Source organism: Dendrobates tinctorius, unplaced genomic scaffold (assembly GCF_039654945.1).
Source record: "Dendrobates tinctorius isolate UK_male_01 unplaced genomic scaffold, ASM3965494v1 ptg000157l, whole genome shotgun sequence".
In the NCBI taxonomy this organism is placed as follows: Eukaryota; Metazoa; Chordata; class Amphibia; order Anura; family Dendrobatidae; genus Dendrobates; species Dendrobates tinctorius.
Genome location: NW_027361824.1, coordinates 13094584 through 13113097, shown reverse-complemented (window position 1 = coordinate 13113097; position 18514 = coordinate 13094584). Strand labels below are relative to the sequence as shown.

The 18514-nt window shown below is 49.7% G+C and overlaps 1 protein-coding gene across 2 annotated transcripts in view; it reads right to left on the bottom strand.

Annotated features, from left to right (window-relative positions):
* The window catches only part of GDPD5 (glycerophosphodiester phosphodiesterase domain containing 5), a 172676-nt gene that overhangs the window by 25307 nt on the left and 128855 nt on the right, over positions 1-18514 (bottom strand). For both annotated transcript variants that reach the window (XM_073548592.1, XM_073548593.1), the window contains exons 5-11: positions 17104-17163; positions 16717-16815; positions 14705-14798; positions 12366-12511; positions 4467-4549; positions 2337-2487; positions 677-898 (exon numbers count right to left, since the gene is read on the bottom strand). In XM_073548592.1, the coding sequence (XP_073404693.1) occupies positions 677-898; positions 2337-2487; positions 4467-4549; positions 12366-12511; positions 14705-14798; positions 16717-16815; positions 17104-17163 (855 nt within the window). The remainder of the gene's footprint in view (positions 1-676; positions 899-2336; positions 2488-4466; positions 4550-12365; positions 12512-14704; positions 14799-16716; positions 16816-17103; positions 17164-18514) is intronic.

The following is an 18514-nucleotide window of genomic DNA, read 5'->3' as shown; positions in this document are numbered from 1 at the left end:
TATAACTACTATAATACTGCCCCCTATGTACAAGAATATAACTACTATAATACTGCTCCTATGTACAAGAATATAACTACTATAATACTGCTCCTATGTACAAGAATATAACTACTATAATACTGCTCCTATGTACAAGAATATAACTACTATAATACTGCTCCCTATATACAAGAATATAACTACTATAATACTGCCCCCTATGTACAAGAATATAACTACTATAATACTGCCCCCTATGTACAAGAATATAACTACTATAATACTGCTCCTATGTACAAGAATATAACTACTATAATACTGCTCCCTATATACAAGAATATAACTACTATAATACTGCCCCCTATGTACAAGAATATAACTACTATAATACTGCCCCCTATGTACAAGAATATAACTACTATAATACTGCCCCCTATGTACAAGAATATAACTACTATAATACTGCCCCCTATGTACAAGAATATAACTACTATAATACTTCCCCTGTAGATCTGTCCACAGTTGGGTTCTGTTGCTGGTGATAATATAAACAGGTGTGTGTGTAGATAATCATCCTGTAGGGGGCAGTACAGGGCGGTATATTCTGTCTCTTGGTGTGTAGGTGATAGGTTATGCTGTGTGTTAGTGAATGTGTCCTCTATGATGTTTGTGGTTTTCGGGGGATGTCTCTCACCCGCTCCTGGGGTAATCCTGACTGTAGGATGCTGTGCACCGTGATGTTGATGTAGTTATCGTAGTGCGGATGATTGGTCGGAAGCTGACGGATTCTCAGAAGGACGGACGCGTTGTTTTCTTTCACCGTGTCCAGCAGGTCGGTCAGCTTACATACGGACTGGTTTGCAGCCTCAGTTGCTTCCACCAGGGAAAGTGAGCTGACGGTCCAGAAAGGATCGGTCTAGATATAAAGAAAAGTCCACATTAAATTGCTTGTGTAGAATTGCAAAAATGTTGCAGAAACAGCGCCACATCTGTTCACTGGTTGTGTCTGGTATTGCAGCTCAGTTCTACTCAAATTAATGAAGAAAGAAACTGAGAACAAGTGCAGGGATGTTTCTGGTAGAAGCCAGATAAGTTATTTGGTGGTTCAGGAGGAGAAAACATATCAAGGGAAGAGGCAGAAAGTCACTTTAGCTTAGAAAATGTAAATTATCAGATGAAATGAAAGAAATGCCGTACCGCCACTGGCCACAAGGTGGCAGGTCAAGTACTACTCATTCATTTTAACACAAGTTTAGTTCCTTTTCCTTTTTTTCCCCCTAAGAACACAAGCTCATTTTCCAACAACTTACTTCACCATACAAGGTTTTATTCTTTTTTTTTTTTTTTTTTGCACGAGTTGTAGTTTGAAACGACAGCATTCATTTCACCATATAATGTACTGAAAAATGGGGGGAAAAAAAAATCTAAAATGCTGAAAAAAATGCAAATGTGGTTATCGTATATACTTGTGTATAAGCCGACCCCCCCCCCCCCCCCCACCTGTCATCGCTGGGGGCCAGATGCCGGTGTCCTGTGCTGGTGGGGACACCGGCGCGCTATGGGGGACAGGTGCTGGTATCACCGCTGGCTCAGAGCCCCAGCACCTGCAATATTCACCTGTCCCCGGTCCACTGCTGTGCACCGCTCTGTCCTCCGCGTCCTCTGTCAGTGACGTTCAGGAAGAGGGCGCGGCATGCGCTAACTACGTCATTGCACCCTCTGACCTGAACGTCACTGACAGAGGACGCGGAGGACAGAGTGGCGCGCAGTGGTGGACCTGGGACAGGTGAATATCGCATATACTCACCCCCTCCTGGCACGGTCTCCGTCCGGCAGCTCTTCCTTCCTTCAGCGGTCAAGTGGTACTGCTCATTAAAGTCATGTATATGCGCATATTCATGACTTTAATGAGCAGTACCACGTGACCGTTGAAGGAAGGAGAGCGGGGGGGGGGCAGCAGAGACGCGCCAGGGGGGGAAAGTATGATCTGACACCCCTGCCGACACCCCTGCCGACCCCCTGGCGTACATGACTCGCGTATAAGCCGAGAGGGGAACTTTCAGCCCCCCAAAAATGGGCTGAAAATCTCGACTTATACGCGAGTTTATGCGGTATTTTATTTTTGCGTTTTATCTTTAGGCGATAAAAATGACATCTCAGTGCAAATCTCCAAATCAGTCCGACGTCTGTGGCGATACTACCTGTGTATAGTTTTATTATTATTGTTGTTGTTCTTAAATAAATTCTTAACTTTGCATCAAACAAAACAAAACTTCATTGTTATTCCTAATTTTTGACACCTGTAACTTTTTCTTCCATTTTTAGACCTTTTTTTTCGATAGACTGCCATTTACCTTAATGAACCAGTCTCCAGCATTCAGCCTCTCGAGGTCGGTCCAGTTAAACATGGCGGACAGGTGGGCCGAGAGCTCGGGGAAGACCTGGTTGACGTTCGTGGTCCGTCTCAGGGTGTCGTCGTGCATTATGAAGGGAATCCCATCAGAACTGCAGAGACCAAAGGAATGGATTAATAAAACGCTGTGAAATCGGGCCGGACAGCGAGCTGCACCTTCCTCTACGCGGATAGCAGCCCAGAGGGCGATCAGTGATCTCAGGCTTTACCAGCAGGGGGCAGCACCACCCTCTTGTAGAACATTGTGCTCCATTATTTGGGCAGAGGCCGATACTGGAAGGCAAAAAAAGGAAACTGGTCTTTTTTTTTTTTGGAGTCTGGAACAAGGACGTTTCCTTCCATTGGCAGCGAGCGGAGAGGCTGCATGTATGGAGGCTTCTCCCAGCTCATGTCTCACAATCTGTCTCACAGAACGGCCGCTGTTGCCGCACACTCAGTAATGACTGCAGAACAGGCTGAGCGTGGGCCGGACGCCCACACGGCCCACGCTGCTCAGGCTCCTGGTCGCCATTCTCTAGAAGCATATGCTGTTTGCAGGGTGCATGGATGGCCCCCATATCTCAGCGATGAGCATGTGTCACCTGAGGGCACCATAGCCCCCCCAGGAGCGGGTGCCCCCCCACACCCACAGCTCCCCCCAGGAGCGGGTGCCCCCCCAGGAGCAGGTGCCCCCTACACCCACAGCGCCCCCCAAGAGCGGATGCCCCCCCGCACAGCGCCCCCCAAGAGCGGATGCCCCCCCGCATAGCGCCCCCCAAGAGCGGATGCCCCCCCGCATAGCGCCCCCCAAGAGCGGATGCCCCCCCGCATAGCGCCCCCCAAGAGCGGATGCCCCCCCGCATAGCGCCCCCCAAGAGCGGATGCCCCCCCGCATAGCGCCCCCCAAGAGCGGATGCCCCCCCGCATAGCGCCCCCCAAGAGCGGATGCCCCCCCGCATAGCGCCCCCCAAGAGCGGATGCCCCCCCGCATAGCGCCCCCCAAGAGCGGATGCCCCCCCGCATAGCGCCCCCCAAGAGCGGATGCCCCCCCGCATAGCGCCCCCCAAGAGCGGATGCCCCCCCGCATAGCGCCCCCCAAGAGCGGATGCCCCCCCGCATAGCGCCCCCCAAGAGCGGATGCCCCCCCGCATAGCGCCCCCCAAGAGCGGATGCCCCCCCGCATAGCGCCCCCCAAGAGCGGATGCCCCCCCGCATAGCGCCCCCCAAGAGCGGATGCCCCCCCGCATAGCGCCCCCCAAGAGCGGATGCCCCCCCGCATAGCGCCCCCCAAGAGCGGATGCCCCCCCGCATAGCGCCCCCCAAGAGCGGATGCCCCCCCGCATAGCGCCCCCCAAGAGCGGATGCCCCCCCGCATAGCGCCCCCCAAGAGCGGATGCCCCCCCCGCATAGCGCCCCCCAAGAGCGGATGCCCCCCCCGCATAGCGCCCCCCAAGAGCGGATGCCCCCCCCGCATAGCGCCCCCCAAGAGCGGATGCCCCCCCCGCATAGCGCCCCCCAAGAGCGGATGCCCCCCCCGCATAGCGCCCCCCAAGAGCGGATGCCCCCCCGCATAGCGCCCCCCAAGAGCGGATGCCCCCCCGCATAGCGCCCCCCAAGAGCGGATGCCCCCCCGCATAGCGCCCCCCAAGAGCGGATGCCCCCCCGCATAGCGCCCCCCAAGAGCGGATGCCCCCCCGCATAGCGCCCCCCAAGAGCGGATGCCCCCCCGCATAGCGCCCCCCAAGAGCGGATGCCCCCCCGCATAGCGCCCCTCTCCTCTACCGCTGCGGTGACCAGAGCGCATACTTTTCCCCCAGAACAGCCAACTAACTTTGGGAAAACTTTGCTTTACTCGTATAACGTCTTGTACTCCAGTTTCCACCAAAGCTGCATCCGACATTCTCCGATTTTTACGCAGGCAATTGTGGAGTTAGCGGATTGAGCAAGAGCGCCTATTGGCCCAGTGATGAGAGAGGTCAGAGTCTTCGCATGCAGCTCTGGAGGTGACTAGAGCACAACCCATCGAGGGTGTGACAACGTCTCGACATTCTATGGCTGCAGCAGATAGCACGCCGTGAATGTCCGTCCTTACCTTACCGTGACATCCGCCTGCAGGCCGCGCGTCCCGTGCTCCAGCGCCTTTTTAAAAGACATTAAAGTGTTTTCTGGAGCAAGCTGAAAAACAAGAGAGGCAGTGGCATTAAAGGGGCGGCGAGCCTGGTGTCAAGGGCAAACATCATGCCCTAATGCCCCACATGCAACAGGAGCCGATTACACCATTAGTCAGGTTAGTACATGATGCCGTGCGGACCACTCGTCACTGTCAGGTGGGTAATGATGGTGACAGGGGGGAGTTACATGCCACGGGACCACCAGGGATAGGACCATAGCTGTAAACTCATGAATAAGACTCCATACCACATCACAGGACAACCATGGGTGGAGCATTGAACCAACAGGGACCACGTCCTTAATAAATGTACCATCACTGGCCCACCAGGGATCTGGTCATACAGTAATACTGTAACCTTAGGGATCAAAGCCCCAGATAAACCAAAACTCTTCTCCTTAGCACCAGGAAATAGGCCACGGACCACCAGAAAAAAAAAAAAACCTTTAACAACACTGGACCACCAGGCATTAAACAGCTTTATGCACCACTGATGGATTGCCTGTAGGACATTACTACACCATCATATCAAGCATTGTGACCCTGGTAATCAGGTGGACAACAACTGATTTGCATTCACCACTCGACCACCAGAGATCAGTCCAGGGACTGGACAATTTACCACCGCAGGATCACCAAAGATTCGGGGTCTACAATAACTCTGAACCACCAGGGATTAGAACATATACTACTGCAGGACTACACGGCTACACAAAGTTGCATCATCAAATATTATGACACTTTAGATCACCACCAGACCACCAGGGGTCAGACTATGTAAGCTGCTGAATCACCAGTACATAAGTGATTGAACCTTGTACCACAAGACTGAACAGACATGCAGAAAGCAATAGCCAATTACTTTTGGTACAGATCTCAGTCCCTGGTGGCCCAGTGGTGACCCCCATCTGTAATATTTGGCTGTAGCTCCATTAAAAAAAAACCAAAAAGAAAAAAAAAAAACCTGAAGACTATTAAGTAAAACAATTCCTTTAGTCCGGCAAATAGTAGCGGGGAATCACCATGGACCAGCTCTGGAGCGCCATTCGTGTTATCTAGAAGGGCTCGATTTCTGCTCCCTCCAGACTATCAGGACCAAACAAATGTTTCTGTATTGTGTTGTGAAGAATGAAGGAAGCGAAATCCGAGAGATTCATCCGGACACTTATGCTGGTTGGCGAGCGCTGGATTATCGGAAAGCTTTATATGGGCAAATGCCGGCTTATTGCAAATTCTCATTATGGAATACCGGATTATTGGAATGCTCTTTACTGGCGGGTGCCTGATTATTGGAATGCTCTTTACTGGCGGGTGCCTGATTATTGGAATGCTCTTTACTGGCGGGTGCCTGATTATTGGAATGCTCTTTACTGGCGGGTGCCTGATTATTGGAATGCTCTTTACTGGCGGGTGCCTGATTATTGGAATGCTCTTTACTGGCGGGTGCCTGATTATTGGAATGCTCTTTACTGGCGGGTGCCTGATTATTGGAATGCTCTTTACTGGCGGGTGCCTGATTATTGGAATGCTCTTTACTGGCGGGTGCCTGATTATTGGAATGCTCTTTACTGGCGGGTGCCTGATTATTGGAATGCTCTTTACTGGCGGGTGCCTGATTATTGGAATGCTCTTTACTGGCGGGTGCCTGATTATTGGAATGCTCTTTACTGGCGGGTGCCTGATTATTGGAATGCTCTTTACTGGCGGGTGCCTGATTATTGGAATGCTCTTTACTGGCGGGTGCCTGATTATTGGAATGCTCTTTACTGGCGGGTGCCTGATTATTGGAATGCTCTTTACTGGCGGGTGCCTGATTATTGGAATGCTCTTTACTGGCGGGTGCGGGATTATTGGAATGCTCTTTACTGGCGGGTGCGGGATTATTGGAATGCTCTTTACTGGCGGGTGCGGGATTATTGGAATGCTCTTTACTGGCGGGTGCCAGATTATTGGATTGTTTATATAGGAGAGCGGTTCCATCCCCAATTATGCGCTTCTCCCCTAATAATCTTGTGTTCCACCATGTTCAGCTTCCTACCCAGACACTGTGGGGGTCCCCCGGGGGCTCCCACCAGTGCGCCACAGTAATATCGAGCGCTGCTAATTGGTTACATGATTCCATATTCACTGCGGCCCGCAGCACAGATACAGCGGATACAGGCGATAACCCATGGGATGAGCTGCTAATGTGAATCCACCGGGGGGGCGCTGTGCATACTGACGGGATTGGGGCCGTACCCAGCAGCACGCAGGGGTGCGGGGCACACTGAGCCTGATGCCTCCTGTGCACCACTCAGCTCATCAATCCTGGGCTACATAAAATCCTGACATCGCTGCGCGAGGGGTTAAATTCAGGGGGGCACAGAAATGGCGGCTACCTGCACGGATCAGTGCGCTGTCAGCCATCGGAGGAGCGAGACTGAGAATCTGAAATAACATGTCAAAACCGGAGTGACAAAATGAGGCCAAGCGGTGACAGCAGCTCAGGGCCAACTCACCAGCAGGGGGCGCCGAGATACAAAGCTCTACTGCTGAAAAATGACTAGTGTGCACAACTGCTGGGCAGCCTGTGCCACTGCCGGACCACCAGGGATTATATAATGTACCACTACTGGACCACCAGGGATTATATAATGTAACACTACTGGACCACCAGGGATTAGATAATGTAACACTACTGGACCACCAGGAATTAGATAATGTAACACTACTGGACCACCAGGGATTAGATAATGTAACACTACTGGACCACCAGGGATTAGATAATGTAACACTACTGGACCACCAGGGATTAGATAATGTAACACTACTGGACCACCAGGGATTAGATAATGTAACACTACTGGACCACCAGGGATTAGATAATGTAACACTACTGGACCACCAGGAATTAGATAATGTAACACTACTGGACCACCAGGGATTAGATAATGTAACACTACTGGACCACCAGGGATTAGATAATGTAACACTACTGGACCACCAGGGATTAGATAATGTAACACTACTGGACCACCAGGGATTAGATAATGTAACACTACTGAATGGTATAAGTTGAATAGAGCAGGTCAGATCTGACCTTGGTCACATGTGACATCATTTAAAGTGTAACATCAGAAATATACCAGAAATAGTCCAGAAATAGTCCAGAAATCGGTCAGAAGGTAAGAATAACCACTGCTTTCTAATTTTACTTGCCTTTCTTTTTACCCTGCTCTTTAACCATGCTCACATTTGCCCTCGCCGTTTTTGCTCCACAAATCCTCACTCTTCTTCGCGATCCCAAACCCCAGCACCCTAAAACCAAATAACTATCTTCCCCTCTCTCTTACCCCCTACCTCACTTTATCTGCAGACCTGCTCCTTAACCTCAGACCTCTCCTACTAAAATAGAACATAAGCCGGTCACTTTCCTTCACCCACCTGCTTTCCCTTTCTCTGCTTCTTCTCACTGCTGGTGACATATCCCCCAATCCTGCCCCCCCCCCCCCCGCCTCATACTCCCCACTAATCCTCACCCCTATACTTCTCACACTAAGAGAAACTACCGCAATCCCTCACACTTAATATCTGTGCCACTGACCCTCACCCCCCCTGCTTCCTCTCTGGAGAACTTTGGAATGCCCGCTCCGTCTGCAACAAGCTCCACGTGATCCACAATCTCTTTACTTCCCGCAACCTTTCCTTCCTGGCCCTCACTGAGACCTGGCTGACGCCCCCTGACACGGCCTCCCCTGCTGCACTGAGTTACAGTGGCCTCCACTTTACCCACACTCCTTGCTCTGGCAACAGACATGGCGGAGGAGAGGGTTTCCTTCTTTCTAAAAACCACCCCTTCAACCCTATCCAACCCCCACCCTCACTTATCCTCCCTTCTTCCGAGATTCACTGTGTCCGTATTTACTCTCCCTCTAATCTCCAATTGGCTGTCATATACCAACCACCGGGCTCAGCCACTGCCTTCATCGACCAATTCTTCACCTGGCTCCTTCACTTTCTCTCTGCTGACATCCCCACCATCATGGGGGACTTCAACATCCCTACTGACACCCACCAGCCAGCAGCATCCAAACTCCTGTCACTTACCTCATCCTTTGGACTTACTCAGTGGTCCTCCTCAGTCAACCCACACAGATGGACATAAATTAGACCTAATCTTCACCTGCCTCTGTACCCTACCCAATCTCACAACCTCTCCCTTCCCCCTGTCTGACCACCACTTACTCACCTTCTCATTCCTGTCCTCCTCACCTGCCCCCCATGTCCAGCCACTAGCACATCCTCGCAGAAACATCACACATCAAGACACGCAGACTCTCAGACTCTCTTCTACCTCTGTCCTCCATATCTTCACTCCACAACATGGACAGTGCCACCACTTTCTACAACATCACCCTCACATCAGCCATAGACTCAGTCGCCCCTCTCATGCATGGCAAAGTGCGACAAACTAATAAGCAAACCCTGGCACAACACCCTCACCAAAAAACTTCGACAAGCAACCAGGGTCGCGGAGCGGCGTTGGAAGAAAACACGCCTGCCAGACGACTTCACTGCTTTTAAACAAGCTACACCTGCCTTGAAATCAGCCCTCACCTCTGCTAAACAGACCTATTTCACAAACATTGCATCTTCATTATCCCACAACCCAGAGCAACTGTTCAGCACATTTAACTCTCTCCTCCGCCCACCACTGCCACCTCCAACTCCCCTCATCTCTGCCGAGGACTTTGCCACCTACTTCAAAAACAAGATCGACCAAACAAGGCAAACAAAACTTTACAGTTCCACCACCCCAACCACTCCACATACCAGACCTCTACCCTTCCCTAATAACCTCCCTCTCCAACATCACTGAAGGAGAGCTTACTCATCTCCTTTCCAAATCACGCCTCACCACCTGTGCACTTGACCCCATCCCTTCCCACCTGCTCCCCAACCTCATTAACACGCTCATTCCAGCCCTAACCCATCTCTTCAACCTATCCCTAACTTCTGGTACCTTCCCCTCTGCCTTCAAACATGCCACCATAACACCCATCCTCAAAAAATCAAACCTTGACCCAACTGCTCTGCCCAGCTATCGCCCCATATCACTGCTCCCGTTTGCTTCCAAACTCCTTGAACAGCATGTCCATGCTCAACTTTCCTCCCACCTCTCATCTAAGTCCCTCCTTGACATCCTCCAATCTGGCTTCCGCCCCACCACTCCACTGAAACTGCCCTGACCAAAATTACTAATGACTTAGCCAAAGCTAACAGACAGTTCTCCATCCTCCTCCTTCTTGACCTGTCCTCGGCCTTTGACACAGTTGACCACTGCCTACTGCTACAGATTCTTTCTTCCCTTGGCATCAAAGACCTCACCCTGTCCTGGATTCCCTCATACCTTTCTGACCGCACATTCAGTGTTTCCCTCTCCCACACTACCTCCTCATCCCGCCCTCTCTCTGTTGGAGTCCCCCAAGGCTCTGTCCTGAGGCCCCTACTTTTTTCCATCTATACTCTTGGCCTAGGACAACTCAAAGTCCCATGGCTTCCAGTACCACCACCTGTATGCAGATGACACTCAGATCTACCTCTCTGGCCCAGATGTCACCTCTCTGCTGTCCAGAATCCCGGAGTGTCCATCAGCCATATCCTCCTTTTTCACCTCTCGCTTCCTAAAACTCAATGTAGACAAAACTGAACTCATTATCTTTCCTCCATCTCACGTATCTTCCCTACCCAATCTATCTATTATGGTAAACAGCATCACGCTCTCTCCCGAACCTGAAATCCGCTGCCTAGGAGTAACTCTCGACTCTGCCCTGTCCTTCAAACCACACGTCCAATCTCTTACCACCTCCTGTCACCTCCAACTCAAAAATATTTCCAAAATCTGTCCCTTCCTCAGCCCTCAATCTACTAAAACTCTTGCACATGCCCTCATTATCTCCCGCCTTGACTACTGCAACACTCTCCTCTGTGGCCTCCCTGCTAACTCTTGCACCACTCCAGTCTGTCCTCAATTCTGCTGCCCGACTAATCCACCCCTTTCCTCGCTACTCCCGTTTCTCCCCTCTGCAAATCCCTCCATTGGCTCCCAGTTCCCCAACGAATCCAGTTCAAATTACTAACACTGACCTACAAAGCCATCCACAACCTTTCCCGTCCCTATATCTCTGAACTAATCTCCCAATATCTTCTCTCATGTAATCTTCGATCGTCCCAAGACCTCCTACTCTCCCCCACACTTATTCGTTCCTCACACAACCGCCTCCAAGATTTCTCCCGAATATCCCCTATCCTCCGGAATTCCATGCCTCAACACGTCCGATTATCCACCACCCTCGGATCCTTCAAACGGAACCTGAAAACCCATCTCTTCAGGAAAGCTTACAGCCTGCAATGACCATTCTGCCGCCTCACCACCACCAGAGCTGCTGCACCCCCGACCTTCTGTCTCTTCCCCACTATCCCATAGAATCTAAGTCCGCAAGGACAGAGTCCTCTCCCGTCTGTACCAGTCTGTCATCGTAAATTTGTTTACTGTAAACAATATCTATAACTTTGTATGTAACCCCCCCTTCTCATGTACAGCAATATGGAATTAATGGCGCTATATAAATAAATAATAATACCGGACCACCAGGGATTAGATAATGTAACACTGCTGGACCACCAGCACCTTGTCACAATGTTAGTCAAAGATACATCAAGCATTTTGACACTTGGGAACAGGTGGACAATCACGCAGCTGGATCACAATGGACCAGGATCTTTAATAACACCAGACCACCAGGGACCAGGATCTATAATAACAGCAGACCACCAGGGACCAGGATCTATATTAACACCTGACCACCAGGGATCAGGATTTATAATAACACCAGACCACCAGGGACCAAAATCTATAATAACAGCAGACCACTAGGGACCAGGATTTATAATAACAGCAGACCACCAGGGACCAGGATCTATATTAACACCAGACCACCAGGGACCAGGATGTATAATATAACCGGATCAGCAGGGATCAGACTGCTTTACCCACTACTGTTGGCCTATCTGTCCCACAATATCAGACTGTGATGTATCCCCATTGTGAGACTGCAGTCTGAAACATGATGCCCCCCAGTCACGCGCACATATTACTGCACCACCGATGGCCTTATATAACAGCTACACTGCACCAGACGGCAGATTACGGCACTGTGCCAGCTTCACCCACAGTGACTGTGCCGGATGTCCTTGCACAGCAGAGTATTAGGAGGATTATAATCTACTCTCCTGCAATGTGATACTCAGATTAATCACCCCAGGAGTCTCTGTATGCAGGTGATGGACAATGTGGCCGCAGTCATCACAGATGGGCACTGACAGGCGGGCATCACATCTGTCTCTTCCAGGAGTCTCTACATGCAATTATTCTAAGTCTGGATATAATCAACTGCTGCTCAGGTTGATGGTGGGAATCAGGGTGCAGTTCTGATCATCACCACTAGGTGGCGGCATAATCTTCTGCAGATCCCATAACTCACTGGTGGATATGTAGGGGCTGGGACTCCTCTGCCTGCTGTCAAAGAAGAAATGAAGACACGGATCCGATACTTCTCATAGCTGAAGATTTGCTGCAATTGCATCCAGTCTAGCAATGCTCTGTGAGCTAAACATCAGCAGACCTACAGATACAGCTGTGTGAGCAGCAGCAGGTGGGGCTCCAATAATAGGAGTATATAGGGACAGTCACCAGCTCCAGAGGGGAAATCAGTCAGCAGTCAGTGCTACGGTATCACCTGTATAACTAAATACAGCCAGTACAAATATCGCGTCTCTTACCATCGGCGCGCCTCGATGGCCAATGATTGAAGGTTTCGGTCCCAGCAAATCCTTCTCCATGATACAAGGCGAAGAAATGGTCATTGGGACGAGATACAGTGCAATGACTACGCCCAAGTAAGCCAGGATTAAACAGATCTGAAAAACTGGGGAGAAAAGAGGACAAAGATCAGGAATGGAGAGAAAAAGAGACACAAATTCGCTACTGATTACTCCCACCCCTCAACTCTAAATCCCATCATCCATAAATATAAATTTAAAAATGTGTCTTCCGGCAGCCACCACTAGGGGGAGCTCACTGTATACAGAAATGCATGATAAGATCCTGTCTGCAGCCACCACTAGGGGGAGCTCCCTGTATACATAGATACATGATAAGATTCTGTCTGCAGCCACCACTAGGGGGAGCTCCCTGTAAACAGATACATGATAAGATCCTGTCTGCAGCCACCACTAGGGGGAGCTCCCTGTATACATAGATACATGATAAGATTCTGTCTGCAGCCACCACTAGGGGGAGCTCCCTGTAAACAGATACATGATAAGATCCTGTCTGCAGTCACCACTAGGGGGAGCTCCGTTGTATACAGAGATACATGATAAGATCCGGTCTACAGCCGCCACTAGGGGGAGCTCACCTTATACAGAGACTCATGATAAGATCCTGTCTGCAGTCACCACTAGGGGGAGCTCCCCGTATACAGAGATATAATGTATCTCTGTATACGGGGAGCTCCCCCTAGTGGTGGCTGCAGACAGGATCTTATCATGTATCTCTGTATTCAAGGAGCCCCCCCCTAGTGGTGACTGCAGACAGGATCTTATCATGTATCTCTGTATACAGGGAGCGCCCCCTAGTGGTAGCTGCAGACAGGATCTTATCATGTATCTCTGTATACAGGGAACTCCCCTAGTGGTAGTTGCAGACAGGATCTTATCATGTATCTCTGTATACAGGGAGCTCCCCCTAGTGGTGGCTGCAGATAGGATCTTATCATGTATCTCTGTATACAGGGAGCTCCCCCTAGTGCTGACTGCAGACAGGATCTCATCATGTATCTCTGTATTCAAGGAGCCCCCCCCCTAGTGGTGACTGCAGACAGGATCTTATCATGTATCTCTGTATACAGGGAGCTCCCCCTAGTGGTGGCTGCAGACAGGATCTTATCATGTATCTCTGTATACAAGGAGCCCCCCCTAGTGGTGACTGCAGACAGAATCTTATAATGTAAGATTCTGTCTGCAGTCACCACTAGGGGGGGCTCCTTGTATACAGAGATACATGATAAGATCCTGTCTGCAGCCACCACTAGGGGGAGCTCCCTGTATACAGAGATACATGATAAGATCCTGTCTGCAGTCACCACTAGGGGGGGGGCTCCTTGAATACAGAGATACATGATGAGATCCTGTCTGCAGTCAGCACTAGGGGGAGCTCCCTGTATACAGAGATACATGATAAGATCCTATCTGCAGCCACCACTAGGGGGAGCTCCCTGTATACAGAGATACATGATAAGATCCTGTCTGCAACTACCACTAGGGGAGTTCCCTGTATACAGAGATACATGATAAGATCCTGTCTGCAGCTACCACTAGGGGGCGCTCCCTGTATACAGAGATACATGATAAGATCCTGTCTGCAGTCACCACTAGGGGGGGGCTCCTTGAATACAGAGATACATGATAAGATCCTGTCTGCAGCCACCACTAGGGGGAGCTCCCTGTATACAGAGATACATGATAAGATCCTGTCTGCAGCTACCACTAGGGGGTGCTCCCTGTATACAGAGATACATGATAAGATCCTGTCTGCAGCCACCACTAGGGGGAGCTTCCTGTATAAAGAGATACATAATAAGATCCTGTCTAGTCACCACTAGGAGGAGCTCCCTGTATACAGAGACACATAGAATCATAGAATCGTAGAGTTGGAATGGACCTCCTGGGCCATCTGGTCCAACCCCCTGCTCAAAGCAGGATTCGCTAAATCATCCCAGTCAGATGTCTGTCCAGCCAGTTCCTGTCTGCAGCCGCCACTAGGAGGAGCTCCCTGTATACAGAGATACATAAGATCCTGTCTGCAGTCACCACTAGAGGGAGCTCCCTGTATACAGAGAAACATGATAAGATCCTGTCTGCAGTCACCACTAGGGGGAGTTCATGGTTTATGAAATTGATACATCAATACTCCAGTCACATCTAGAGCAGCACTTAGAATGAGGATGTTCTGTTTGTACATAACCTTGCTGTAGTTGCAGCTTTGGATGTGACTGGAGTAAATGAAGCTTCATATGAAATAGTAAAATCGCTTTCACATAATGATTGACAGGACTCACTGGCTTTTTCAGATCTTGCGAACTGGCCAGCAATGATCCAGGAGAGCAGCGTGATGGCGACCAACGCTCCTATGTGCAAAAACGGAGCTGTTGCCTATGAGAAGATTAAACAGGAGTTAAATTGCCAAAATGTCAGGTACACAATAAAAGATTAAAAAAAATTTACACAAAATGTGTGTAGTTATCACCCCGCGAGCTCATGCATTTTTAAAGCCCTCTCCAAATCCCTATCTTTTAGTCCTTTGCTAAAAGATTACTAAATCCAATGTAAGGATTCAGCAAGTTTATATACACACACACCTACAGTACAGACCAAAAGTTTGGACACACCTTCTCATTCAAAGAGTTTTCTTTATTCTCATGACTATGAAAATTGTAGATTCACTCTGAAGGCATCAAAAAATAAATTAAAGCTAGTTTCACACTAGCGTTTATGAGCGCAGCGACGGCCTGTGCACGGCCGCCGCTAAGCCCCGCCCCCTGCCACGCCTCCGCCGGTAGCTCCGCCTACCGGCACATGACGCTGCATGCGCCCCCTATCTTTATCACTGGGGGCGCAGGCCGTGTGCAGTATGCGCTTGGCGGCGCAAGCGCCTTTTTGATGGTGTGCCGGCGCAACCAAACTGCAGCAGGTTGCGTTTGGCGCAGGTCGGCGCACCGTCAAAAAGGCGCATGCGCCGCCAAACGCATACTGCGCACGGCCTGCACCCCCAGTGATAAAGATAGGGGACGCAGGGCGCATGCAGCGTCATGTGCCGGTAGGCGGAGCTACCAGCGGAGGCTCGGCAGGGGGCGGGGCTTAGCGGCGGCCGTGCGCAGGCCGTCGCTGCGCTCATAAACGCTAGTGTGAAACTAGCCTAACACATGTGGAATTATATAATTAACATAAAAGTGTGAAACAACTGAAAATATGTCTTATATTTTAGGTTCTTCAAAGTAGCCACCTTTTGCTTTGATTACTGCTTTGCACACTCTTGGCATTCTCTTGATGAGCTTCAAGAGGTAGTCACCGGAAATGGTCTTCCAACAGTCTTGAAGGAGTTCCCAGAGATGCTTAGCACTTGTTGGCCCTTTTGCCTTCACTCTGCGGTCCAGCTCACCCCAAACCATCTCGATGGGGTTCAGGTTTGGTGACTGTGGAGGCCAGGTCATCTGGCGTAGCACCCCATCACTCTCCTTCTTGGTCAGATAGCCCTTACACAGCCTGGAGGTGTGTTTGAGGCCATTGTCCTGTTGAAAAATAAATGATGGTCCATCCGGTTTGTGTTTAGTTGGACCATCATTTATTTTTCAACAGGACAATGACCCCAAACACCTCCAGGCTGTGTAAGGGCTATCTGACCAAGAAGGAGAGTGATGGGGTGCTACGCCAGATGACCTGGCCTCCACAGTCACCAGACCTGAACCCTATCGAGATGGTTTGGGGTGAGCTGGACCGCAGAGTGAAGGCAAAAGGGCCAACAAGTGCTAAGCATCTCTGAGAACTCCTTCAAGACTGTTGGAAGACCATTTCTGGTGACTACCTCTTGAAGCTCATCAAGAGAATGCCAAGAGTGTGCAAAGCAGTAATCAAAGCAAAAGGTGGCTACTTTGAAAAACCTAGAATATAAGACATATTTTCAGTTGTTTCACACTTTTTTGTTAATTATATAATTCCACATGTGTTAATTCATAGTTTTGATGCCTTCAGAGTGAATCTACAATTTCCATAGTCATGAAAATAAAGAAAACTATGAATGAGGTGTGTCCAAACTTTTGGTCTGTACTGTACCTTGTACATTTGTTTCCTAATAAAAAAAAATTAAGCTCCGCCCCCTTGTCGATAATGCAGCTGTCCCTTTAAGATCAAGGGAGTTTTCCCCCCCTATAAAGAACACAGTTGCTGCTGGTACATGAAGTGCTTCAGGCTGTGCTGGGATGTGCTGCTGTGAGGGAGGCAGGAAGAGCTGGAGCATCCAGCGCAGGGACACAGAACAGGATGAAAAGTAAAACGGTGAAAGGCGTAAAGTCACCTGGAAGGATATTAACAGGACTTCCCACTCTTCGTCCCACATTTGTTCTACAGACGCCATGGCTACCACTGTGGCGATGAGTACAATGGCGAGGCAGCCCTGGAACCGGGAGGAAAAAAAAAAAAAAAAAGGAACAAAAGTTTTCAGGCAAATTCCAGTTGTTCCCTTTACACCCTGCAAGGACAAATTCCATTCCTGTGCGGACCTAACATTGCAACAAACGGACGCACACATTTGTTTTGATGTCATCATCCATGAATATCCAAGTCCCTTTAAGAGTAATATCCCTTTAAGGAGGACGCTGAGCTTTTGTGCGGAGTACGAACCTCACTGTTACTAATGAAATATCAAAAAGTTTTGGAAATTTCTATGATAAAAAAAAATTACCTTGTGCAGCCAGTGTAGATTCAACTGCTGTCCGACAGCGATGTGACATAGTGCCAATATCTGCAACGCAAAAACACACGCGGTTAGCACTGTGTGCAATCTGCTGCTCTCTGGTGTCAGCCAAGTCAGGCTCTGCAGAGGGGATTGTAGTTAAAAGGGTGTGCAATGGAAAGTCCTGTTCGTATTAATTGAAATTAAAACTGCAGTTCCGCCCTCCCGCCTGCTGGAGTGCGGTGTCATTTCTTCGAGGAGTGTAGTACCTTCTTGTCGCCTATAGGAGTCCTGTTTCCCATGTAGCACATTTATAGATGGAGGATTGTTGCAATAAGACAAATTTGCTAGTTTTATACTTCGCCGACCCCCCCATAAAACATTTCGGAGCATTATATTCCCTTCCCTCGGCTCCACCTGAGGCACTAGTAATACTGTGACTACCTCGACCTTCGTGTCACCCCGGAGCGCGCCCGGCGGTGGCGTTAAACAGCTGTGTCTGAAGAGCCATTATCCTATGAATATTAATAACTGCAGCTGATGGATCACTGGGACGAGGATTAATCCTGCAACGCCGAAGACAACATAATGCAGAGTAATTGCAGGACAGTACCGCCGGACCCCAGGATTAGTGATGTCTTAAAGGGACAGGCGGATATAAAAAAAACCTATCATATGGGAATGGGTTACTTTAATTTGTCGACAGTCATTGATTTATAGCAAGACTTCTCTGGGTGCTCAATGTAATCTGTTGCTCTCTGGTATCTGCCAACCCATGCTGTTCATTGTGAGGGACGAGGGAGACTCCATTTTGGATTTATGGATTCTGGCCCCATAGATTCAGGAGATCTCCCTCCACTCCTGAAATGTGGCCCCTACCTTTGGGAAAAGCATAGATTCCCCACCAGAGCAGGACTTTTACCATTTGGCCAGAAAATTAGAGGCCACGGTGTTAATGAAGGCAGAGAGGAGCAGAGCTAGGACCCCACGCTGTCTTTTGTGCAAGGCAGCCAACATCAAACCAGACTCTAGACCCAGCGTCACAGACACCTAGAGATGAATTATGAGAGTACCGTGCATCTCAGGGTCATGTCCGACACACCACCAGAATCCTGGGAGCCCCCCTGCACGCACCCCCGTGTCTCATATCTCTCTAGCACGCCCGGATTCAGAGCTATTGAGACTGGCTCTCCAGAACCACTTAGCTGACCCGAGTTTGGACTCTCTATCGGTCCAGCCCCAACGAACCCGTTGAGACGTCCGTTGTCCCGTTTGGACCTCCCTCTGAGAAGTTATGACCCATTCTAGATACTGGGAATTATTTCAGCTAGGTGGTCAAGGGAGGAGAATTCAGTACAACCCAGAGGGGCAGTGGCAAATAGGGGAGGGGGTGAGCTAAGGGTTAAAAGATGGCTACACA